This window comes from Gossypium hirsutum, chromosome D08 (genome assembly GCF_007990345.1).
Source record: "Gossypium hirsutum isolate 1008001.06 chromosome D08, Gossypium_hirsutum_v2.1, whole genome shotgun sequence".
NCBI lineage: Eukaryota > Viridiplantae > Streptophyta > Magnoliopsida > Malvales > Malvaceae > Gossypium > Gossypium hirsutum.
Genome location: NC_053444.1, coordinates 63,530,659 through 63,556,761, shown reverse-complemented (window position 1 = coordinate 63,556,761; position 26,103 = coordinate 63,530,659). Strand labels below are relative to the sequence as shown.

General features: G+C 35.6%; 1 protein-coding gene across 10 annotated transcripts; it reads left to right on the top strand.

The window, feature by feature from the left end:
* Positions 1 to 7,369: 7,369 nt before the first annotated feature.
* LOC107962768 (helicase protein MOM1) lies at positions 7,370 to 24,809 on the top strand. Of its 10 annotated transcripts, none has more exons than XM_041098789.1 (21): positions 7,370 to 7,481; positions 8,194 to 8,657; positions 8,880 to 9,171; positions 10,093 to 10,168; positions 10,822 to 10,967; positions 12,006 to 12,196; positions 12,433 to 12,563; positions 12,646 to 12,918; positions 13,483 to 13,620; positions 14,007 to 14,261; positions 14,562 to 14,702; positions 14,776 to 15,075; positions 15,596 to 15,769; positions 16,684 to 17,584; positions 17,678 to 17,901; positions 18,575 to 18,679; positions 20,320 to 22,419; positions 22,678 to 23,226; positions 23,302 to 23,527; positions 23,926 to 24,126; positions 24,204 to 24,809. In XM_041098789.1, the coding sequence occupies exons 2-21, from the start codon at positions 8,336 to 8,338 to the stop codon at positions 24,647 to 24,649; spliced, it is 7,191 nt and encodes a 2,396-aa protein (XP_040954723.1). In that variant the 5' UTR covers positions 7,370 to 7,481; positions 8,194 to 8,335; the 3' UTR covers positions 24,650 to 24,809. The 10 variants fall into 10 exon arrangements, with proteins under 10 accessions (XP_040954723.1, XP_040954722.1, XP_040954729.1 ...); XM_041098788.1 differs by lacking the exon at positions 7,370 to 7,481 and adding an exon at positions 7,528 to 7,782; XM_041098787.1 differs by lacking the exon at positions 7,370 to 7,481 and adding an exon at positions 7,558 to 7,731.
* The last annotated feature ends 1,294 nt before the right edge of the window (positions 24,810 to 26,103 follow it).

Sequence of the window (26,103 nt, the reverse complement as noted above, 5' to 3'; positions counted from 1 at the left end):
TTTATATCTCCATTCATATTTACTTATGTATCTTTAAATATATATGTCTTATTATTATCATATAAGTGCTTGTATATATACATGTACATATTTTACATAAATTTGTTTAATATATATACGTATACTCATATTTCTTTTTTATATATATCTATATACATATACATATTTTATTTTTATAAATATATATTTATATGTATGTATTTATATATTTTTGTATATCTTAATTTGCATAGACATATACATACATATTTTCAATATATTTTAAACATATATATATAAATTAACGTATTTATTTGTATACGTATGTATATTTTCATTATTCTTAAACTTTAATTTGTACATACATTTTTATGCGCCTACTTTATATAGCATTTCATTATTTTCATATTCCATAATTTTATACACCTATATATATACATATTTTATATATATGCATATTTTTCTTCTTTATTTTAAAATATACTTTATATCTATATTGTAATTTATGAATACACACAGATTTTATTTTTTGTCTATACATATAATATATATATCCTTTACATTTTAATTATATTCACTATTTATTTATTTCACTTTCATTATTATTTTGAACGAATGTTTAATTTATTTGTTTATATACATTGTTATTTTATATGATTGTAGGTTTGACTTTTATTTATTTTATATTGTTGCTATTGCTCGTATCATTTTTACACTTCTGTATTCATTATGATTTTGTCATGTATAACAATGTAATTTGCTTTCACATTTTTTACTACGACTTCATGTTTTATTTCACTCGATAATAAAATTTGTTTAAAAAATGATATTTTGTGTTTAGATTCGAGAGGATCGTACCCTAACTTACTGGGTTTCGATTTCCACAATAAATCTAAACACACTAATCTTTTCAAACTCAAGTTTTGAAACGATCTCGGGAATTAAGAAAAGATCGTGTCCCAACTTACTGGGCATGATCCCTTTCCTAAACCCGAGATAATAAAATATCTTTTAAATAAGTAAAATTCTGGCATTCATTCACGTATTGGGAATTTGAGACATTGTATTCTAACTTACTGGATATGATTCTCTTTCTCGAATAATGTGAAATATGCCCATTTTCCTAAAATTTCAACGTTTTAATACAAGGATCGTATTTTTTAAATTCTTCTAAGTTTTCAATTTTCGACATTAAGACATTAAGTAATCAACTAAGGTACCAATTTTGGGCGTATCGAGGGTGCTAATCCTTCCTCGTGCGTAACCGACTCCCGAACCCGTTTTCTGAATTTCGCGGACCAAACTTGTTATTTTAATAAACTCAAACCGCTTATTAAAAACAACCGCTTTTCGAGGTGATCCAATCACACCTTATAAAAAGGATTGGTGGCGACTCCTGTTTCATTTTTTTCAAAACCCAAGTCGACCCCGTTTTTATCCAAAAAAATGGTGTCAACAATTCCCGTAGATCCTGAGGTGTTTGACGATCAACACAAAGTCGACCTTCGGCAATTGAATACGGATTGGACGAGATACTGGTCCGAGTACATGGAAATGTAGGAAGATCGGTATGAATATATACCTACTCGGGAACCAATCATCGTTCTGGAGTTAGCGTGCGTTCCAGAATACATGCCATCGTTTAGGATCCATGGCAAGCCGTATTTATTGACGTCAGAGGAGAGGCAACGGCAAATACGTGTCGAAAGGGAAAGGCACGGGCCTCTAAATCCAAGACAACAAGACGACGAAGGCAGCCCCTCAACGAGGCCCAGACATTCACCCGGCTTATCATCAGCGGCCATACAAACATCAGGCCCAATGAGAGCACCGACATAGTCACCCGACACAGCAGTTCAACCGATAATACCCACGCAACTGCCTTTTCAGATGATGTCAGATGCATTTCCTAGCCCTTATATATATCCTAACCCTTATATGTTTCTTTTTCCAAGTCCTATGATAGGTTGGAGCCAAATGCCCGGTTCAACTCCATTTCCTGTTATACCTAGTGGACCGCCGATGTATAGGCCAGCGGCGCACGAGGGATCGCAAGAGGGGCTGTCGGGGAGCTCTCCTTTTTACTAATCCCCACCAACGTATGAGTTTCAAACACCGTCACCGTTCCTGATGCAAACACCTCCACATACACAATTCTTTGAAGGTGGATTATCGTCCCAAGTCCGACAACCAAATGCCGTACCGGAAGAACCAGAATCCCCGCCGGAGGAACAACAACCGCCGTCGGAAGCTAGAGAAAGGAGGAATCCAGCGCGTAACCGTCGACGGCCGCCATGTGGCACTGAATCCCCTGCGCATAGACATTGATTGCCGTATTTAAATTTATTTGTACAAATATTTTGAATATTTTGATATTATTTGATATAATAAAATAGAAGTTTATTTGATGTAATAAAATAGAATTTTTTTTAGTTATTTTGATATTATTTGATGTAATAAAATAGAAGTTTATTTGATGTAATAAAGTAGAAATTTTTGAATATTTTGAATATTTTGAATATTTTGATATTATTTGAGAATTCTACTAACCATTAATACCCTTAACTTAAAATCTCTAACCTAATTTAATTAAAAACCCTAACCTAATTAAATTAAAAACCCTAACCTAATTAACTTAAAAACCCTAACCCTTAACTTAAAAACCCTAACCTAATTAACTTAAAAACTCTAACCTAATTAAATTAAAAACCCGAACCTAATTAAATTAAAAACCCTAACCCTTAACTTAAAAACACTAAACCCTTAACTTAAAAACCCTAACTCTTAACTTAAAAACCCTAACCTAATTAAAAAAAACCCTAAACGAAATTAATAATTTTACTTTCACATAATGTTAGATTTGGAAAAATGTTTTTTCCTGGTACTAACAATTAATAATTTTATATAATTTGATGATTTTACTAATCATTAATACAATTTATCAATTAATAATTTTACATTCACATAATGTTAGATTTGGAAAAATGTTTTGACTGGTACTAACAATTAATAATTTTATATAATTTGATAATTTTACTAATCATTAATACAATTTATCAATTAATAATTTTATTCACATAATGTTAGATTTGGAAAAATGTTTTGACTGGTACTAACAATTAATAATTTTATATAATTTGATAATTTTACTAATCATTAATACAATTTATCAATTAATAATTTTACATTCACATAATGTTAGATTTGAAAAAATGTTTTAACTGGTACTAACAATTAATGATTTTATATAATTTGATAATTTTACTAATCATTAATACAATTTATCAATTAATAATTTTACATTCACATAATGTTAGATTTGGAAAAATATTTTGACTGGTACTAACAATTAATAATTTTATATAATTTGATAATTTTACTAATCATTAATACAATTTATCAATTAATAATTTTATTCACATAATGTTAGATTTGGAAAAATGTTTTGACTGGTACTAACAATTAATAATTTTATATAATTTGATAATTTTACTAATCATTAATACAATTTATCAATTAATAATTTTACATTCACATAATGTTAGATTTGGAAAAATGTTTTGACTGGTACTAACAATTAATAATTTTATATAATTTGATAATTTTACTAATCATTAATACAATTTATCAATTAATAATTTTACATTCACATAATGTTAGATTTGGAAAAATGTTTTGACTGGTACTAACAATTAATAATTTTATATAATTTGATAATTTTACTAACTATTAATACAATTTATCAATTAATAATTTCACAAACTTAATTTTTTTACAATTACATTCAACTATTGCGATTAGGGGATGATCGACTTGTATGGCCTAGATTCCTACACCATCCGCACAACTTCGTTTGACTGGCTGTTTCTCGGATATCCATATTGTTACGTATTCTAGTCGAGCAAGGTCGACCCTTTGGTTTGCGATGTAATTCTTTACCTGGTAACAACTTAAAAGGAGCAAGAGATACGGGCAGCCACTTACGTTCATCTGGGACCGGTGGGAAAACGTGTCTCCTGATGTTGTACATGCTTTCTAATTTGTACACTTCGTCCACATAACTCATCGGATCTAGACGGAGATTCTGACAAGCTGCAATAACATGCGCGCATGGATAACGAAGTGCATCAAACATCCCACAGTCACAAGTCCTATTTCGCAAGTGTACACGATATTGCCCACCAACAACACCTTGGTGCGGTCTGTCAAACTCTATCACCCGAAACCATAAATTGTCTCGATCGTGACACGCTATGTGCATGGTGTTTGCCCTCGCCTTGGCCTTGTTAATTTATTGAACTACCTCACTGCACCATACATGTCCTCCTTGCATCTGGCCTGCATAACTTGCTGCTCGCTTTGGAAATAGCGCCGCCAAACGAAAATATGTCCCTCGTACAACCGATGTTATCGGTAGATGGCGCGTTCCTTTAAGAACAGAATTTATGCATTCAGCCAGGTTCGACGTCATATGGCCATATCGTAGGCCGCCGTCGTATGCTTGTGCCCACTGTTTGAAATGTATGTTACAAAGGTAGTCCGCTCCTTCTCCGTTAATTGAACGTAAAATTGCCAACATCTCGTGAAAACAATCTTTATTTATTTCATACCCTACCAATATAAGATCATAGCGAATAATTTATACCAGTTCTACCAATAAAACTAATTCAAATTGATAAACGAAATAACACAGATACAGACTAAATACTCATGTTGGTTACTTGTCGTCGTTCGCTCTTAGATGGATATTGCTTGTAGTAGTTCGAAGCAACGTGTCTTAGGCAATATCTATGGTGTGTGCGTTGCCATAAGCTTCCTTGTCGATCAAATGTAGCTAGTATACCGGCGCCCCGATCTAAAACAACACAGATATCAGGTTGGGGGCACACATGCCCCCTTAACCTAGAGAGAAAGAAATCACAGTCATCAGACGACTCCCCCGGTGTTATTGCAAATGCAATTGGAATAATTCTCCCACCGCCATCCTGTGCCACTGCAAGCAATAGCCGATGAGTATATCTACCGAACATAAAAGTACCGTCAATTTGTACCAATGGCTTGCAGTATGGAAATGTGTCTCGGCATTGCTTAAAGGTCCAAAACAGGTGTTTGAACACTTGGCATCCACATAGCAATCGACCGTTGTAGTACGCATGTTCCGTTTCAAGGTCTGTGATGACACCTGGGACGTATCTCTCTAGCACCTGACACCACTGTCATATTTCATTATATGAGGCGTCCCACCCACCATGTATCTTCTCCAATGCCTTTTGCTTAGCTATCCAAGCCTTGCGGTAAGAGGGCATGTACCCCATTTGGCTACGGATGTTGGCAATTAACACCGGCACTGAAGTCCTGGGATCTACTTTTACCGTGGACAGTATCAAGCTAGCTAACATAGCTGAATCCATCTTGGGATGATCTTGTGAAACACCTATAAACCGAGTACATTAAATAATGCACCATTGCATAATAAAAGTATTATTCAGAAACCGTCAATACTATACCTGCAGCACATGTATGTGGACCTTTATACTTTTTAATCTCCCACAACCCTGTCATTTTCCTTAACGAGGCGTAGATTTTCCATGAACATGTGCAGTCTTGGATCGCACACTTCGCCTCAAACTTATCAGATTTGGATTTAACGACGTGGTAGTTAACGCCGTTTTTTATGCTATGTTGTTTCAAAGCACCAATAAAACTATCCTTGTTGGTAAACTGATTACCAACTTCAAATTCACTGGAATCTACCCCCGAACTTGTACGATCATGCAACCGGTGTGGTAGATCTGGAAACTCTAACGCATCATCTGCAGACAGATCGACATTATGCATGTGGGCTGGAGGTGAGTATGCTCTGAATCGTGGATTTTCTTCTTTATCTGAACTCCTTTCAGCATCTTCAGGTTCTGTTGGAATAGGCTCCAATTCAGAAAATAAGCCAACTTCTGCATCATCCGGCCCGGGCTCTCGAGGTGGATCCACATCGGAGTCATCTTCTAACCCACAATCATCTGTAGCGTACGAGGTCCCCTCACCGGTTGACGTCTTAGGGAGTACGTCATCCCTTCTTCTGGGCATTTGATAACGTCCCCATTTGGATGTAGATTGCCACCCACTAGAACTTGATGCCGTTCCCCAGTACGTATTTCCAGCATCAAACGTCGAGCCACCGACGTACATGTCCCATCCACCGATAGAGTGTCTTGCAGGGGATGTGCATTCGACACCGCTACCGAACATGGGCTGTTCCGTATTTTGTAACCCGCTAACTGAGTATCGGCCTGGGGTCGTGTATACATCTCGAACACCGGTCGCAAGTACATCAGTTAGTTATGTAAATTGCACATATAACTCAATATAAGGTACTCCACTAGCAAGATGAGTCTGCACCATTGCCTCCAAGCTACGAACACCTTTTATGTCGAACGAGTCATATGTCACCGGATCAACAGAAGAACAAAATCGATATGTGATAGACAGAACTTTCATTGGCGTCGTTCTGAAAATTTTACGCCTAATTCTTTTACGAAGTTCTGTCAAATCTATGTTCTGGTTAAAAACCAGTCGCACCGTATTCTCCGACAAAAAAATAACACCATTCTCGGTGTGGCAAACCTCACCATCGTAGTAAATAACAGCACTAATACATTCACTCATATTTGGAACTCTTATCTTCTTAGTCTCTTTAAATTGTTTCTGCTGTGACTTATGCATTCTGAGAACATTTTCTGCCTAATTTATAGCCTCAGCCCAAACATGCTACTGTAGCAAAAGTGCGTCCACGAGGGCGCGATTTTCACAAATTCTTCTCAAATAGCATCCTGCTAGAAGCGATTTTATACTATTTGCTCAGAAATGTCAAAAAAAATTATTTCTTCCATGACCTACTGTAGCAAAAGCGCGTCCACTAGGGCGTGATTTCACAAAATTTTCTCAAATAGCATCCTGCTAGAAGCGATTTTATACTATTTGATCAGAAACGTTAACTCGAAATTATTTCTTCCAGGACCTAAAAACCCTAAAAAGCCTGAACCCTAAGCCCTAAAAGCTAAAAAAACCTAATGTGGGAAAAACGGCAAAATCGTGTCCCCGGACCGCGCCATATGGCAGGAAATCGCGTCCATGTCAGCGCGATTTGCTGACGTGGACACGATTTCCTGGCGCGTCCCCTGACATTGCGCTGACGTAGACGCGATTTTTCGGAAAATAAACCATTCCGGTAAATAATTAAATAATGGGCCCATTTCGATAATTTTTTTTAAAAAAAGGGTTTTTTTTAGTAAAATGCCCTAAAATTACAACACTAAATAAATCATTATGCTAAATATAATTGAATTGATTTTATAGCTGAGAATTTCATTTAATTTTTGGTTGGGCTTGAGAATTGAGATGTGCGATAATAGGTGGACTCAAAAGTCTTGAACGGTCAACAGAATGAACAGAGGGAAAATGCAATTAATTTTTTCCAGATTCGCGCGCAAAGGGAACGGAATATCGTAAGCCTTGTTAAGGCCTTTTCAGTAATTTCGTGTTTGTTGTTCTATAAAATCTTTAGCATCTACAAAGGTGTAGAGACGTTTCAATTGAAAACTGTGTAAAAGTTAAGTTTCCAAAAAACCTAGTTAAAATTTTCCTTCATATTCCCTCGTTTTCTCGGGTAGAAAAAAAAAAAAAAGGACGTTTGCTCGCATTTGTTAATCAAAGATTGTTTTATTAGGAAACATAACTGAGCTTTGAAATAAAAAGGTAATCGAATCTTAAACGGGAAAAATTTTTATTCATCGGATTTGCATGAAGGTAAGGCCATACTTAAGCATGGAAATCACGATACTTCATGAGTCTTTATTTTTATTTTTATTTTTACTTTTTTTTTCAAGTTAGTTAGGGTTTTAGTTTGAGCCGTATGCGATTATATTGAAATAACTTAACTTGTGTATAACTGGTGGTAACAATGTTTATTGACTGTATTGGTGGCTTGAGTTAGGTTTTTTAGGGTTTGGAGCTGTGGCATTGTGCAGATTGTGATGTTATTTGACACTCTGCATATATGGTTGCTTTCTTGTTCATGAGAATTTATGCAGATATTATTGAATCATAATTTATAGCAATAAATCATCCCTTTATTTTGTCCACAACTAGGCTTTTTTAGATGTGAATTAATTGCGTTCTCTATGCATTGTTTTAAGATTCTTTTTGTTCATTTTGAAGGCACGACGCTTGCTATTAGGTCTAGTAAAGCTAAGGGTGGTGAAGATGGTGATTCCAAAGTCAAACTGGTGGAAAAACATCAGTGAATTGTAGTACTCAAAAGTCAGAGCGATTTGAGAAGCAGATAAAAAATTTCAATTCAATGACTTCCCCAGTTAAGAGGAAATCTGAGCAAATTGAAAAGCAGAAGAATTTGAGTCCTCTGAGGAGGTCTGAGAGGGATAAGATGCTCTCCTCATCTGGTTCTTTGGGATCAAAGAAGTCTGATACGAGTCCTGGGTCCTTGGATAGAAAAAGGAAGAAAGAGAAAGAAGAGAACAGTGTGAAACCATTGACTACGCGAAGTGTAGAAGTTAAACAGAATGAGCAAGAAGATGGGCAAGGTGAGGCACAGAAGAAGAGGATGGATGCTCGTGCCTATAGAGCATTGTTAAGGAAAACACCTCAGCAAGTTGATAGAGCTGGTAGCTTCTTTTCATTCTTCCTCCCTCATTTTTCAGATTATAATTGCTCATAAGTGTAACTCTGACGGTCTATGCGTGTACCTCTGATTTGCTTCTTTCATCTGTATATGAACCTCCTTTTCTAGGACATATTATGTTGATCTAAAATATGTGTTACTCTTCTTTTCAGTGGTTTTATTTGATTAAATATATTATTCTTATGCTTGCCTGCTTGTGTTGTAGATCATTGTGGTGATCTGAACAGAACTGATTGTCGAAACATGGAGGTGGAGCTTTTAGAAAAACTCACCGAGAGAACTCATGAAAGGTCTGTGGTGGCAAGTACAAATCAATCTGTAAAGGAAGCATTTGAAAAAAATGATGAGCATAAATCATTTTCTACTTGCCAAAAGGATAGTTGCAAGGATATGTCTTCAACGAAAGATGTTCCACAAATTGTTAAGAACCGTTTGGTACATGGAGAAGTTAATGATGATGCTGGAAAGGCCATGCAGGAAAATCTGCGAAGTCCAAAGTTGGTAACTTCCATCCTGCTTGGGCTGGTCCTTGATCGTGATATTATACTTTCTTTTTTAAATTCCCCTAAAGTCCTACCAAATTAGATCTTTTTGCTAGTCATTCTATTTTTTCTTCTTTTTTCTAATATGTAGGTTGAGGTCCTTAAGCTTGAGATTAATTTTGAATGTGATGGCATGATGTACATCTTGGAGAGGATATAAGCTAGATTTTTGTCATTGCGAGGCTTATTTCTGAGCAAGAGGGAAATGATTGCATCTATTTCTATGTTTAGTTTGTAAGATAAAGGGGAATATTTGGTGTTGAAATGTGATATATGTAAATGCTTAGTTGAGGGCTGTTGGTGTTTGTGATGGGTGCATGTAGACGTACTAAGAATAATAGTGCTAGGATGCTTATTTAGGTTCTAATTGGTCAGGGTGCATTTTTGGCCTTTGTTAAATACAAAAATAGGACAGTAAACTAGATTATGATGTATGTTGTTTTATGATGTTAGCATTTCAATAGATATCATGACTCACCAACCACGAGAATATTCGTGAAACCTCCAGTGGATGATTTTGTTGGACCCAGTTCTAGTTCACTAAAACTGAATCTTTTGCTAAGAATTTTTACTTTTTTAATAATGCTCCTTATAACAAAATTAGATTGTTAATTAATTCAACCAAATTAAATTCACCACACTCACTACCTTACATTTATGGATTGAGATACCAACAATTTTATTGTGTTACAAATTGAACTGTCTCTCAATGCTGCCTGTGGTTATAATAAAAAATAAATGAATTTGTAATAATGGTACAGCCTTTGTTTATGAGCAGTTTTAGCTTTTCTTTTCGAATTTTGGGAATGCCTTATCATGAAACGGATGAAGTATATTCTTTTCTTTTTTAAAGAAATATGGATTCATATTTTGCAGGGTCAACTGTGGTTCAAAAAAGCAGGAGACTTGCTCTTTTAATGCAAACCAGTTATTTGGATCCTCCGATACTAAGGTTGTTTTTCTTCTTTCATTTCTTTTGAACCCTTTTTCCTATATATATGTACTTATGAATAAAAGAAAGCTGAGGAAGGTTGGGTGTTTGGATCCTCCGATATTAAGGTTGTTTTTACTTTCCTAGATACTCTTTACTAAAAGAAAACCGAGGAAGGTTATAAATAAAATAAGAATTAATTGGGATTTGCATGCCTTTCCTTTTCTGATTTTTTCTTAATTGGATAGTGTCGAGCAGGTTTTCAATCCTTTTACTTTTCATCTGTTGTGGAAAAGGGAAATTCAATCTTTTTTGTTGATTTATTAATTTTTATCGAATGAAGTTTGCTAAGTTTAAAAATGTGATGTCTTTGATAGGCAAGGTTTTGGTTGCCTGAGTTTGTCTTAGCCTCTTATGTGGTATGCCTTTTATTATCTTTTGTTGAAAAAAAGATGGATGTCAAAATCCAAGAAACCAACAGTAGATGTCTTTGGTTGATTAGTAACTTTTGTAGCAAATGCTTACTTACTTTGTTGTACTAGTGGAGTAAGGATCTAGTTTTCTACTAAGGTCTCATGATAATGATTTTTTTTCTAACCCTTATCTAATGATTTTATTTGATTTTTATTTGACCTTTTCATAACTGTTTCCTTTGTTTTGCTGCATTGTATTAGGATAGAGGGGAACCTGATGTTGGTATTAGCACGGGACATGCTGAAAAGCCCTGTAGTTATATGCAACAATGCATCTCCTCTGCAGATCTTCAAACATGCAATGATCAAAATACTTGCATTGTATGCAAACTTGATGGGAAGCTCTTGTGGGTAACCCTTTTTCATCGGTTTACGTATATTATAATTTTATATGGTTGATAGGTGAATATGTGGAGCTAATGAGTAGTTTTATTCTGCATTAGATGCTTTGATTAATAAGAGATTTAGATTCACTATTCTTATAAATATTTTGGGTTGCCCTTTTTATGTATCTTGATAACCTTTGTTACCTGGACTCTTCTGTTTGGGGTGCCGTACCCGGGTTGACACGATCCAATATGGATCCTGACACGGGATACGGGTCAGTGGGTCAGTTCTGGCAGAAAATGGTGGACATGGCTGTGGGTGATAACTGAGAAGAGAAAAATGGAGAACTTTGATTTGCAGAGATGAAAGAGAAGAGATAGACATGGTAGAAGGAAGACGATGATAAAAGAAAGAGAAAAAAACGTTTGAAATAAATGATAAAAAAATAGGGCATAATAAATGTCATACCCTATATTTGCATTGGATTTTTGTCTTTATAAGAGAGTAATATATAAAAATAATGTCAGGCACAATTTTTGGGGAAGGTGGAGAGTTTGAGAGGGGAAAAAAGGTAAAAAAGGAAAGTGGAAAGGGGATATAATATCATTATTTTTTTTAAAAACCATTAAAAAGAGTTGATATTTTAAAAATTCCACACTAAAATCATTAATTTCATCTTTTTAATTAAAAATGGTATTATAAAAAATCCACACTAAGTATCCGTGTCCAAACTTTTGTTACAACAATGAATCTGACACTTGGATCCTTATCCGTGTCCTGAGTCCTGTTAACATAGTTGATAACCATCCCTATTATAATTTTGTAATGTTAACTTAATTTGTTCTTCTATGACTTAATGTTTAAAAGAAATTTCAGTCAATTAGATAGGAGACATTTGGACAATTAAGGGCTTTCACAGGTCTTTAGCATGTCCTACATAACTTTGTGTTAATTTTAATCTTTTTAGATTGTTCAGCATATTCTTGGTTATATTTGATGACTACTCTGTGAGTAAATTTTGGATGTATTTTATCTTACACTCTGTCATCCTATTTTAGACGCTGTCATGGAAAAGGTTGTCAAAGAAGTTATCATCTTCCGTGTCTAGAACCTCCCCTTGAGGAGTTCCATCTTGGAGTTTGGTACTGTCTATCATGTGTGAGGAAAAAATTAGAATCAGGGGTGTATTCGGTTTCAGAGGGAATAGAAGCAATTTGGGATTCTAGAGTACTGGAGGCTTTGGAGGATGGTATGGGAACAATCAATTATCTTCTTATTTCCATAGCTTTTTTCCCCCTCATTGCAACATATTTCTATAATTGTGCCATTGATGTTTTCTGACTGCTTTGGTAGATTATGTTGCCAAAGTTTTTAGTAATGCTATCTTGATTTGTTTTGTTTGATAATTGCTGTACTTCGTAACAATAACATATAGGATGAATGAGCTGTTAATGATAATACTTTGCATTTGGTGTTTGGTTTTAGGATTGCGAGGACAGAAGCAATATTTTGTGAAATACAAAGGTCTTGCTCATGTTCATAATTGTTGGTTACCGGAGAACCAGGTGTTGCTTGAAGCTCCATCACTTGTAGCTAAATATAACAGAAAAAATCAGGTTCACAGTCATATTCTTTCAGTGGAGGATTATTTTGTAAAATGTTACTCGAGATAGTCATTCAGATATGTTTATTGTTCAGGGTTCTGTGTGGAAGCAACACTGGGCAGTGCCACATCATTTGCTACAGAAAAGATTGTTGATTACCAAGGAGTGTGATCGTCATTGTAACGGGCATGATGATGATAAGTTATGTTGTCATGTTGAGTGGCTTGTGAAATGGTGTGGTCTTGGTTATGAGCATGCTTCATGGGAGTTGGATAATGCTTCCTTTTTCCGTTGTCCAGAAGGCCAGAGCCTTATACGAGATTATGAAACTTGTTTCAAGAAGGGAAAGAAATCTTCTAAATTTAAGGTGCCTAAAGAAAAGTGTGAAATAATTTATATTCTAACAAGATTTGGTCCAACTTAATATGTTGGAATTTCGTAGTGGTTAAGATGCATCTGTCTATAATTTGTTTAATATGTATTTACATGCTTGGACTAGTGGACAAATAACCTATGTTTTGCATAGCATTTGTTGCTTGGCTATTCTGGGAGGCCACAAGGAGGGTATAGCACTGCCACATCATCAACCCTTTGCCGGATCCCTTGTGTGAACATGTAACATTCAGGTTTAAAACCCCAAATAATAACTATTGGTTCAAGCCCTAATATCTTTTTATATTTGAACTTGTGATTTTTAAAAGCTACCACCACTTGATTTGATGTTAACCATGAGATTTGTATTTGTTAAATCATTATGTTGTACCACTATTGAGCCTTATGAATTATGTGGACATTTTTGTTTGGCAAGATTTGGTTTGGGCTTCATTTACCTGTTACGCCACCACTATCGCGATTTAACAGTTATAATATGTATGTTCTATTCCCCTTTTATTTGAAGGGCTTGTTTCTAACTAACTAGGAGCTTGCACAGGACAGAGCAGGTACATCTCTAAAGTTTTCTCAATTACCAGCTGGTGTTTCATCTGGAATAGATGCTAATCTTGATTCTGTTAGCAAACTAAGCAACCATTGGCCTAGGAGCCAGAATGCTGTAATTTTTGATAATCAGGTACGCTTGATCAAATATGTTGTTACTTGGGTCTGTACTGTATCTGAAGATGATCTGATCAAGCATTTTGAGTTAAATCATGGGTCTAAATCATGGGTCTACTTACATACATGTGGGTACGTGCACACATGCTCATTAACATTGTGAAATGCCAGATGTAGCATAATATGTGAAAAACAACCCAATAGATGCCCATGAATTTTTTTTTCTCATTTTGCCTATGCGGAAAGCTGACCTACTGGCAATCATACATGTGTAAGCTTATAAAAAGATACAATACGCACAAGATCCGTAATATACACCTTACCTGCATACACCATTACATTACAGTAGTGAGCTGCAAAGCTTCATGTGCAATAGTTCTGAATTGTTTCTATTTTTTGCAGGAAAGGATTCCAAATGTTATTTCTTTCATTATGTCTTTTCCATCTGACAAGTCAAGGCCTTTTCTCATTATCTCAACTTCCACTTTACTATATCTATGGGATGAGGAGTTCTTGCGTTTGGAACCAGCTACCGATGTTGTGGTTTACAGTGGCAGTAAAGAAATTCGGAATAGCATTAGGAACCTGGAGTTTTATGAAGAAGGAGGTTGTGTAATGTTTCAAGTACTTATAACCTCACCTGAAGTTGTCAGCGAGGTATATGCCATCTTCTGTGATAAATTATAGTTTGAAAATTGTTCTGTTTAAGTTTGACAAGAAGTGCAAGTATCAAATAAGGTATACTTGTTTTGTGCGAGAATTTATACTTCTCTGCACCTTTTGATCAATTTGTATCCAGATTTCAAAGTTATTAGGATGCAGTGCTGCATCACTATTTGTTATTAGTTTAATGAGTTTTCTTGAATTAACTATCCAATTTTCAATTGAGGAAAAAAATTGCCACATTTTTATTCACCTGATATTAGTTTTCCTGTTAATTTTATTGTGGTTCTGCAGGACTTGAATGTGCTTGATTGCATAGGATGGGAGGTAATAATACTCGATGAGTGCCAACGTCCAACAATTGCTTCATGTTTTGAACAAATTAAGATGTTTACTGCTAGTAAGAGGCTTCTGATTATCAGCAGTCAACTGAAGGTTTGGCAATTCTACTTTTCACTTGTTATTGTTTTCTGCAGGTTGATTGATGTATGCTACATGGTATCTGCAGGATAATGTGGTTGAGTACCTTAATCTTCTTTCTCTGCTTGATTCTGAGAGCGATTCAAATGGTAGTGACAGCTTGCAAATGACTTCAAGTGATAATATTGCTATTTTGAAGGAGAGGTTGGCAAAGTACGTCGCTTATGAATCATCTAGGTTTGTAGAGTACTGGGTTCCTGTACTCTTATCCATTCCACAGCTGGACCAGTATTGCTTTACTCTACTTTCAAACTCTCTCTCGCTGTGTTCACCTTCAAAGACTGATCCTGTAGGAGCTCTCCGTAACATTCTTATCACCAGCAGAAAGGTTGAGTTTACTGAACTTTTTGCATCATCTACATGGTTTGGACTCCCCCTCCTCCCCTTTTTATTTTCAAATAATCTAATATATCAAAATATTCTAGCCAATTTCTGGTTGTTGTGTGTTAGCCTGCTGTATGGACTTTAGAAATTAAGGTTAGGTTACATTTCAAAGATAAGTTAGAAAATTTCTGTTGCATTATCATAAGTTTTGCTATTTGGTTTTAGTAAGCTGATAGTGCTTGTAGAAAATCTTGAAATGCAAATTTATTTATTTATATCTTTAGGATGGAATAAATCGTTACAGCTCAAACTTAGAATCTCTAATCATCCCCCACTTGTTTGAATTCCTTTTATTTATTTTGGATTTCCAAATGCCCTGTTTTATCTTTTTATTATTATCATAATTATAGTATATGTATTTGAGTTGATTTTTTTTTTCTCATGATATATGCATTAGAATGAGGATTTGTAAAAGTTTACTTTTATGATGAGTTAATATTGTGTTTCATGGTAATTGTTGACAGTGTTGTGATCATCCTTATGTTGTGGATGAATCCCTTCAAATGCGGCTCACTAAAGGCCTTAAGGATGTTGAGTTTTTGGATGTTGGCATAAAAGCAAGTGGCAAATTACAACTACTTGATGCAATTCTTTTGGAGATCAAGAAACAAGAGTTAAAAGTGCTTGTTCTTTTCCAGGTACACTTGTCTTGACAAGGGGTTCTGAACCAGTATATAGCATTATGCACGTTTTATGTTATTGATATTCTTTAGCAGATGATGCTGAAGCGATTAATGTACATAAGAAGCTTGTATGTATTTTCCCCTGTACATTATTGTTTATGAGTTTGTTAAAAGCAAATAAAGTTACATTTCCGGGGTTCTACCGTGCTTTTGTTAAAGCACTTTACCTGCCATACGCCATTTTGATGTTTTGACTGGTGGCAGAAATAAAAAGGCTCTGGTGCTTGTCATGTAAAAATGAATGTGTAGCTCAGTACCTGTTTGGTCTTGCTCTTGGGACAGCTTTATTTCTCGAGAAGCTGAATTGACCAATTGGGTCTCTACATGAAACTTTCAACTTTTGCAAAAGTTGAGCTAAAGTCGAAAATGCTAACTTGACCTTTCAAAAAGCTGCCATGAGAAACTGGTTGATACATATTGTGAGAACTTGTAATGAACAAAATATATATTACTGATTTCTGATAAATTCTAGGTGAGAGCTCTTTAAAATGTTCTAATTATATTTTCAACTGATTTCTGATGGAAAATCCAGCCATGCTGAACTGGTTGTTACATGACAGTAATGTTGGTTAACTTGAATAGACTAGTTCAATAGGTCGTTGTGTCAATTAATGTTTAGCCTCTGCCTTTTGATGTTTCAATGTCTTAAAGTAGCATTTTGGGATTAAAATTCAACATGCAATGGTAACTTTACTGCTTGTATGAATATTGTTGTTTTGTGTCTTGAACTACTTTAACAAACCCTTGTCTAAATAGTAATTACTTCTTTATTATGAATGTGCTTGCATATAACTTCTAAATAGTAATTACTCCCGCAAAACAAGGTTTTGGCTATTTTATGTTTCTCATGTAGATGGTTTGATTGACAGTACACTGGTGGTTCTGGAAGGGATTTAATGGGAGACATTTTGGATGACTTTCTGCGCCAAAGATTTGGTGCAGATTCTTATGAACGCGTAGATGGTGGTGTCACCCCTTCAAGGAAGCAATCTGCTTTGAATAAATTCAATAATGAGAGGAAGAGATTTGTCTTCTTATTGGAAACTCGTGCTTGTCTTTCCAGCATCAAATTATCTGCAATCAGTACCGTCGTAATATTTGGAAGTGATTGGAGCCCAGTGAATGATCTAAGAGCATTGCAGAAGATAACACTTGATTCTCACTTTGAAGAAATAAAAGTATTTCGTTTATATTCAGCATTTACTGTGGAGGAAAAGATTTTGATGCTTTCAAAACAAGACAAGACACTTGATAGCAACATAGTGAACATAAGCCCTAGTAGTAGTCACATGCTGCTTAAATGGGGGGCTCCGTACCTACTCAGCCAGTTGGAAAAAATTCATGGTATCCCAGCCTTGGATGCAAGTAACTTGCCTGAGCAATCACTTCTGAAAGACGTGATTCAAGAGTTCTTTATCTTACTGAGTCAAACTGGGATAGACAATGATGCAAGCAAATTATCCCTAATTTTACAAGCCAAACAAAATCAAGGAATGTATAGGACAGAAATGCCATTGTTTGGCGAGCAGAAAATCCAAGTGATGAATGAAGATCCACCTCATATATTTTGGACAAAACTTTTGGAGGGAAAGAGTCCGAGGTGGAACTATTGTTCTTCGTTTCAGAGGAACCGGAAAAGGGGTCAATACCTCGATGCTATCCAAAAGAAATCTGAGGTTGAAAGTGCTGAAGTTGTAAAGAGACGCAAGGTGGTCAATGATGGAAACGATCATCCCTCTCCAAGACATGGGCTACAAGAGGACAGACAAGGTAATGGGCAATTAAAATGCAATGAATTGAGTTTTGGTAGAAGATAGTTCTCTCATTTGGTCTGTCCTGAATACTCTCTCTTACTATTTGCAGGAAGCACAGGAACCTCAATATCTCCTTTGAGTAAATTGGCTGAGCCTGTGAGTGATAAAATTCATGCAACCAACTCAATTGATCTGGCCAATGATATCTCAGAAACACCATCTCTTAACATGGTAGAATGGGACAGAAGAAGAAAACAGCTTGATTCTCAGAAGACCCTCCATGTTATTTTGTGGCCACAGATAGCAAAACTATGTGAAGTTCTACATCTCTCAGTATGTGCCTTGATCACCAGTGGAAGAACTAAAATTAGACGTGCTCAGTGTGGGCTTTGCTTTTAGTTCTTAATTTTGTTAAAATCAAAAACATACCATTGAAAAATATTTTGTGGGAGGGGGATATTTAACTTCATTAGAGATTTCAGAATGCTTTTTGTTTCTCAGTTCTGAAAGTAAAGAGGGAGGTAGAGTAGAGGGAAAAATATGGTTCATAAATATAGTTCTCTAGAACACTCCAATCTTGAATTGCACTTCTTATTGACTATTATTTTCTTATGCAACCATTTCTGGCTGGCTGTTGCAGATTACTGGAGTTCTGTTATATCATTTTTATGTTAATATGACTAAAAGTGGAAAAGTTGCTTCAATAGGGTTTTTGAAAATGGGCCAGTTTAGGATGTTGTTTTGTAGAAATGCTGCCTGGTTTGTCATTTATTTCACTTCTGAAAATTTTCCTCCGGAGATAAGATGGAAAAGAAGGATCTTTTTCATCTATTTACTAATATAGGGGGTTTTGAGCTTTTTATTATAAATACTTTTCATGTATTTTCTGTAACGGTGGGCCTTGAAATCTCTTTTTCTCTGTAATGGTTCAGCATCAAAGCCTTTCCATTCTATCAGCCTTGTATTATAACAGCTTATTTTGTGGTGCTTCTTGTTTGTGTTGTAGGAGGGTGTGAGGGATTTAGCTGGAAAGTTTCTTGAATATGTCATGAATAACCATCTGGTCAATAGGGAACCAGAGACCATTTTGCAGGCATTTCAGATTTCTCTGGTTAGACCTTTATTCGCTTTTATTTTCTTAAATTTATTATGCAATTGGACTAGGATGTCTTTCATATGCTCTGATTGTATCCATTAGTTTGTCCTTTATGTTTGAGAGAATGAAGTTAGGCTTTTATTATACTTAACTTTTTTTTTTAAATGCTGTTAAATTTGACACCAAATGTCTACTCATTTTACCCTTTCTCATAGACAGCTGCTGTATTATTTGCAGTTTTGCCTTTGTAAGCAAATGGATATGATGGAAATTATGTTATATGGAATTCCCCTTGGTAGGACTCAGGAACTTGCACTTTTCAGGCCTAGCTTTTTGTGCCAATTGTGCTATATTTCATCTCTTTTTTAGCAATATGTATTCCAATCAGTTTTAGATCCGTGTGCCGAATCTTGTGATGGTATATTTTGTTCATAAGTTCGTACTTGGCATAGTCAAGCTGTGTTTCTTTCTTTATAATGTTTGCAACTTCTTGTTGAAAAGGTTTTTGATGTTTAATCTTGGTTCCAAATGGTGAGGAGTGAAAGGTGAATACTCTTACCATCGCGTTGGGAAATTTGCATGTCTTATTTTGTTAGAGCTTGCACTCAAAATATTCTACTGAGTTTTTGATGCTTAAGTTGGCTATCTTTCTAATGGTCCACTCAATACAGTAGGACACATTATTTAATTTAGATGGAATGGGTTGAAACTTTAACCTTCAACCTTGATCGGGTAGAGTAGTTTTATATAGAGACGTCTTTCATCTATAGGCAAGTGAAGGTTGAGTTCAGCTAGAATTACTCTTCTTGCATGGAGAGAGAGGTAAAGAACTAAGTAGGTCATGTCTAGTTCTTAGGTCTAGAAAATAGTCAAAGGAGCCCATCTTTGTTTTTGTTTGTATTCTCCTCTTGTTGTTCTTTGATATAAACCCTTTTTTGGATTTATTTATTAATATATGTGCTTAGATTTGTCTACCTATTTTACTTTGATGAATAAAAATAGGGTAAACTACAACCAAGGTCACTAAACTATTAGTAGATTTACATTTTGGTCACTCAACTTCAAAAGGTTACAAAATGGTCACTGAACTATACGAAAGTTAAAATCACTTCTGTATGGCCTTCTCAATTTGCATCGTCTGCACCAATTAGAAGCTCTTTTCTCTTCTACAGTTTGGTTTTTTTTCCTGAAATAGCTTTGAAGGTTACGAATTTCCAACACTGATTGACAGATTGGCTTGGATCTAATGTATGTTTTACTACTTGTTGATAGGTATTGATTCACCGTACCAATTGTTGAATCGACGCTTGGAGTTTTTTAGCTGCACTTTTAGAAAAAAAAAAACTTAACAGTCTAGGGACTTGAATGAAAATTTTTGAATAGTTCAGTGATCATTGTGTAACCTTTTGAAGTTAAGTGACCAAAATGTAAATTTACTAATAGTTTAGTGACCTTGAGTGTAGTTTACCCATAAAAATATTCAGGTAACTTCGAACATTCTATTAAGGTGTATAGCTGCTGTATTTTTGTGTATATGTTATGAATGTTTGAGATTTCTAAAACCTTCTGTTGCATGTAGTTTATAAGAATTTAAGCAGGTATTAATTATGTAATGGTACTTCAACATGTTTATCTTTTGTTTTCTGTACGTTCAGTGTTGGTGTACAGCTTCTTTGTTGAAGCAGAAAATTGATCATAAAGAATCACTTGCACTTGCAAAGCAGCATCTTGGCTTTACCTGCAAGAAAGAAGAGGCAGCCTATGTTAATTCATTGCTGCGGTGTCTGAAGAGAATGTTTGTATATCGTACAGGATGTTTGAAGGTTTCAAATCCTTCCAAAGGTTCTGAATTATCAATTAAAGCTGATGGAAACACAGAGGATAAAGATTCATTGAGGTTTCAAGAGGCTTCTGATGCACGGGTCATTGCAGAGTCTGGAGTGTCCCGAGAATTTCAATTGGCACAGAGAGATCTTGCAAAAAGCATCAACGAAAGTGAGAAAAAATTTGATAAGCAGTTGACAAAACTAACTGAGAAGCAAAAGGAGGAAATGAAGCAACTTAAAAAGAAGTACGAGGAAGAAAAAGCTCTGCTGGAGAACAAGAAACAAACAGAAGCAGCTGTTATCCGTTTGCACAGTAATTTCTTGATGAGGACTAATAAGATAAAAAATTTGGATATTGAATATGCTAGTAAGTTTGATGAACTAAAACAGAGGATGGATACAGACCTTAAGAACCTTGAGGCATCGCAGGGGGCAGCAAGAAGCAATGTTTTAGAAAGAAAGACTCGTTGGGTGGAAGCAGTTAAGTCCTGGGCTAGGGTTGAATTAGTGAAGCCACCTATTAGCAAGGCTAATCTTCCTGAAGGAAGTTCTTCCAGTTCTGTTCAATCTGCCGAAGGAAGTGAGGTAAGATTGTCCGAAGTTCTTCCTGACAAAGTTGATCCCATTTATATGGCTGGACCCTGCAAGGAGAATTCTAAGGTAGCATTAATTGAGGAGGGCAATAAAACTGTCTGTTTGGGTGTTGGTGAAGAACAGGCCATCAACAAAGATTCGTGTCCCAAAGAACTGGTTTCTGTAGGAGAACTTCCAAATGTAGGGGTTCAAGTGCCACCAACTGTCAGTTCAGGTGATGTTACCGAGAGTGTCCTTTCTCTTAGACGGTTGAATGAAGACCAGATTTCTGATGAATATAAATTGAAAATGTCAAATGGTAATCCTGAGACTGTTTCTCCTACTGATGCTCTGGAGAATGCTGTTCCTATTGAAGCATGCTCACATGAGGAAATTCCTGATGGAACCACTTTGAGCAAGCCTAACACGGAGGTTCCCTTGAAAACAGCTAAGAGTGTAATTATCTGTGAAGGGCAGAATAATCTTGCCTCAGTGCAAGTACCATCATCTGAAATTAATTCTGATATATATAAATTAACAAAGGTTGATGGGGAGGTTCCCTTAAAAGAATCTGTGGTTGCCAATTTCAATGCAGATCAAGAAACCCATGTCTCAGCAGAAGCACCTTCCTCTGAAAAAATTCCTGATGGAGCTGCATTAGGAAAGGCTGTTGGGGATATCTGCTTTAGAACAACTAAGATTGTCAATTCTAGTGGTGGTCAGGAGAATGTTCTCTTGTTGGAAGCACCATCACCTGGAGAAAATCCTGTTAGAACCACATTAAGCAATCTTGATGGCGAGGTTCATTTAAGAGCAGCTGAGACTGTCAGTTCTAGGGAAGATCATGAGAATTTGCCATCTTTGGTGGCACCTTCATCTGAAAAAATTTCTTGTGGGACCACATTAACCATGGTTGAAGGGGAGCTTGCCTTGAATGCATCTGAAGTTGGTCAGGGAAATATCATTTCTGCTAACACTTCATCTGAGAAAGAGATCCTTGGTGGGGCTACACTGAATGTGCTTGACGGAGAAGTTCCAAACATCTCATCAGAGATTGCAAGTTCCAGTGATGACATGAATAATGTTGTCTGCACGAATCCCTCTACATCTAAAGAACAAGAGCAAATACCTGATACAGCTGCACTTTCAATGCCTGCTGAAGAGATCTCTTTGGCTGAACCTGAAACTGCTTGTAGTGAACTCCTCGAAGGTGGTAGTGCTCATAGAGAAAATGATGGAACATGTGCCATCGAAATTGATCGGCTTGATGGCATACTATGCTTTATGAACTTAGAACCTGAATTCCAAGAACGGTCTCTGGCAGATCCATCTTCATTACAGGCTGTGGCAGATTTGGTATGTAGGATTCTTTTTGGTCTTTTCTATTAAACTTTTTTCTGCTAAGACATTTCTTATGTTGATATTTCACACCTAAAAACTAAAGCAAAGTAGTAACAACATAGATTAGAAGGTAATGCAGATAATTTGCATGGCTTTGGCTGCTCTATTGTGGATTTATTTAATATACCCTTGTGGTATAAATTGGAGAGATTATGCTATCAATACTCTGCTACTGGCCAGCTCACAATTTGATTACAATTCTTATATGGACAGGTATCCCCAAATGTGGGTTCTCTTCCTTATGCTTCCTCAGGAATACAAACTAGAGATGCTGCAAACAATGAAATGCAAAATGCTTCTCAGGTAGCTGAAACTTTACCATCTAATGGTGCTGTTGATGTGACTTGCAATGTGTCCAATCCTGATACACAGCAGTTGAGGTCCACAGAATCAATTTTGAACCTCTCTCCGGATCTACCTTCAGTTAGTGCAACTGAACATCAACCAAGCAATGATGGTCAACATGCTAACCTAATTTCTCAGGCTCAAAGGCAATCGATAACCAACCATATTGACCTGTCCAGTCAAGATGTTTTGCAGCCCCTTCATTCACCCATCAATGGAACCATTGGTCGGCATTTGAGGCAGGTTTCAGAAACAAGTACAGCTTCAGTTCCTTCTGTTTCCAGAGGCCATCCCTTGCAGACTGCACCTCCTGTATCATCCCGGATGCCTTTGCCATTATATCCTGACCCCCTTAAAAATGAAATGGAAAGAATATCCCAAGAAAGAGACCAGACCATTAAGGTTCATGAAGATACGGTTAGTTTCCTCTTGCTTGCTTGGTAAACAATCATATATGGTTTACTTTCTGCTGAAGACTTCTTCTTTGAACAGAAGCTGCAGCTGAAATTCGAGTGTGAGAAGGAAATTGAGGAAGTTGTGGCTCAGGTTCGTAGAAAGTATGAAGTTAAACTTCAGGAGAAAGAGACAGAATTTCTGATCCGGAAGGAGGAGCTTGATGTAAATTATAACAAAGTTCTCTTGAATAATATATTGGCTGAGGCCTTCAGGTCTAAATGTATGGATAGTGGGGCATCTGGCTCAGCAGGAATACAGCAAGGTGAATCTTACTTGGTTATTTTAACATGGTAATGAAAGAATAGAGAATCAGAGTGATGCTTTGATTCGTCCACTTGATGAAAATTCTATGCCTTGGTGGGTTTAGGGTTTACCTACTGAATCCCAGATTTGTTGTGGTCAACCTTTTGACACAGTATAGTTCTATTCACTACCGAAAATTTAGAATTTGTTTATATTGATTGTTTGGGTTACCACAAATTTTTATGTTGAAAGTTTAAAGAAAGAGTATGCTTGGTAACTGTTTGTGTGAACTTGCTGGCATATAAATATGTGTATGTGCATAAAGAAGCTAACACCCAACCCAACAACCATAATATATTGTTCTAGCTATTTTTTGCTTTCACTATACTGACCGCCTAACCATTGTCATTCTGACAGAGGCAAATTCCAGTTTCATGCAGCAGCTACTTCAACTTTCATCACAACGGATGGTTCAACAGCCTTCCACTGCTTCTGGTCTCCCTTCAACTGGGTCAGCCACTAGCATGCAAACTGTTTCACCAGCTGTAGTCAATACACAAACCATGGGTCCATCTTTGTGGCCTTCCGGTGCTTCTGGTCTCCCTTCAACTAGCTCAGGTACTAGCATGCGAACTGTTTCTCCTGTAGTCAATGCACAAATTTGCAGGTTGTTAACCCTTTAGAAATTTTCTCAGGCACTACAACTAGACCTCCCTGTATCAGTTCCGTCTCTCGCGTTACAGGAAACTTTCAAATGGGCAGTGAAATTCGTGCTCCAGCCCCTCATTTACATGCATATAGACCTTCAGCTTCTATTTCCTTGAGCAGTGTTCCATCGCAGTCTCGTGGAATGTCAAGTCAGCTGTCACACAACCTTGCATACAGGCAGCTATCAACTACTGGCCAAGCTGGTAGGATCCGGCATGAAATTGCCGGAGGGTTAGCAGCTCTACCTAACTCATCTTTACGTTCAATGGATGTTCTAATGGGAATGCACAATCAAGTATCCGGTGCCAATCCCAATCCCCCAAGCAACTTGCTGCCAGGTGTTAGTTCAAGCTTGGCCCTAAGTATTCGGTCGAACCCAGCTCAACAAGGCGGAGGAGCAACTGACATTGTTTGCTTGTCAGATGATGACTAACTCCCTTGAAAATGGGGCTGGGTTCTAAATTACCAGTGCAAGGTCGGAAAATGGGGCCTGACTTTGCTGCGGAATTAGCAGTTGTCTTGGTTGTATATGAACCAGCATTGTTTGTACTTGATAGTTCTTTGAACTTTGAAATATATATATTTTTCGTCTATTTACTTGTGTCTTCAAATCTTTCTGAAATTCTAGCCTAGGCTATTCCTGGGGATATGAATGACGTGCTATGTGAACTATATTTTATCCAATTATAATATAGTAAATTAATCTAATAATTTTGATAAAAATATAATTAATTTTCATTGTATTAATTATATATTATTATTTTCAATTTAAATTCAAAATATAAGTAATTATTCAAAAGTTTAATATGAGCAGAATAATATATTTTTATTTTATTTTTTCTATATGTATTTATATTGAATTATATAAATAATATTTTATATTAATTAATTTGATGTGGTAATTTCAGTAACAATAATTGAAAATTTAATTTAAACTTGATTTTTTTAAAATTACAGTTTTTTAATATAGATATATATATTTCAATTAGGTATTATAGACATTTATAAAAAGATTTATAATTTGTGCTTAATAAATCATATAAAATTTAACAATTGTAATTATGAAATTTAGTATTATATTATATTATCATTTATTACTTTTTATGTATAAGATACATGTTTATCCCATTTTATATGGAGATAATTTTAAGCTTAACCAACATGCTTCTAAGTTTATTTACGAAGACCTACCTTTAAGAGAAAATAGGGGAATTCAGTAAATGCATATAATTATAGTGAGGAACTATTGTTGAGTGCATTTATAATTCATATTTGTGTGATACGAAATTGAGAGCTTTTATGTTGTTCAATCAAGAACATTTTGAGAATTTTAGTCTTTGCAATTGTACATGGTTTTGGATAAATTTAATTTAAGTCATTGTTACCGATGAATTTTTCATTGGATAAGCATTCGTAGATACAAGTGTGTTATTGAATTGCTTAAATAATTTTTGAAATTTTGTTAGAGCTTCTACTATTTTTTTGGTGTACTGGTTGTGCTGTATATACTAGCACATTATTTTCAATTAAGTTAATAACTCACAATATTATTCATATAATCAACTTGAACTACAACTAAAATCTATCAACTTTGGCATCACATGATGTATAAAAAGTGATATTCATTAAGTTGAAATTTCAAATGGTCCAAGGATAAAGCTAAGGGCAGACAAGGGCTTTAGTCCCCTTAACTAAATGAACAAATTGCACTTTTAGCCTCCTCAAAAAATTATTAATTTAATTTAAGCCCTTTAGCCCCTTAGTGAAATAAAACTATATTTTTGGCCATTCTAAAAGATAATAATAACAATTTAATTTAAGGTTCTTTTAACGTTTTTATGGACTCTCAATACAAAATTTCTTATTATCGCTTTCTACCCTAAAAAA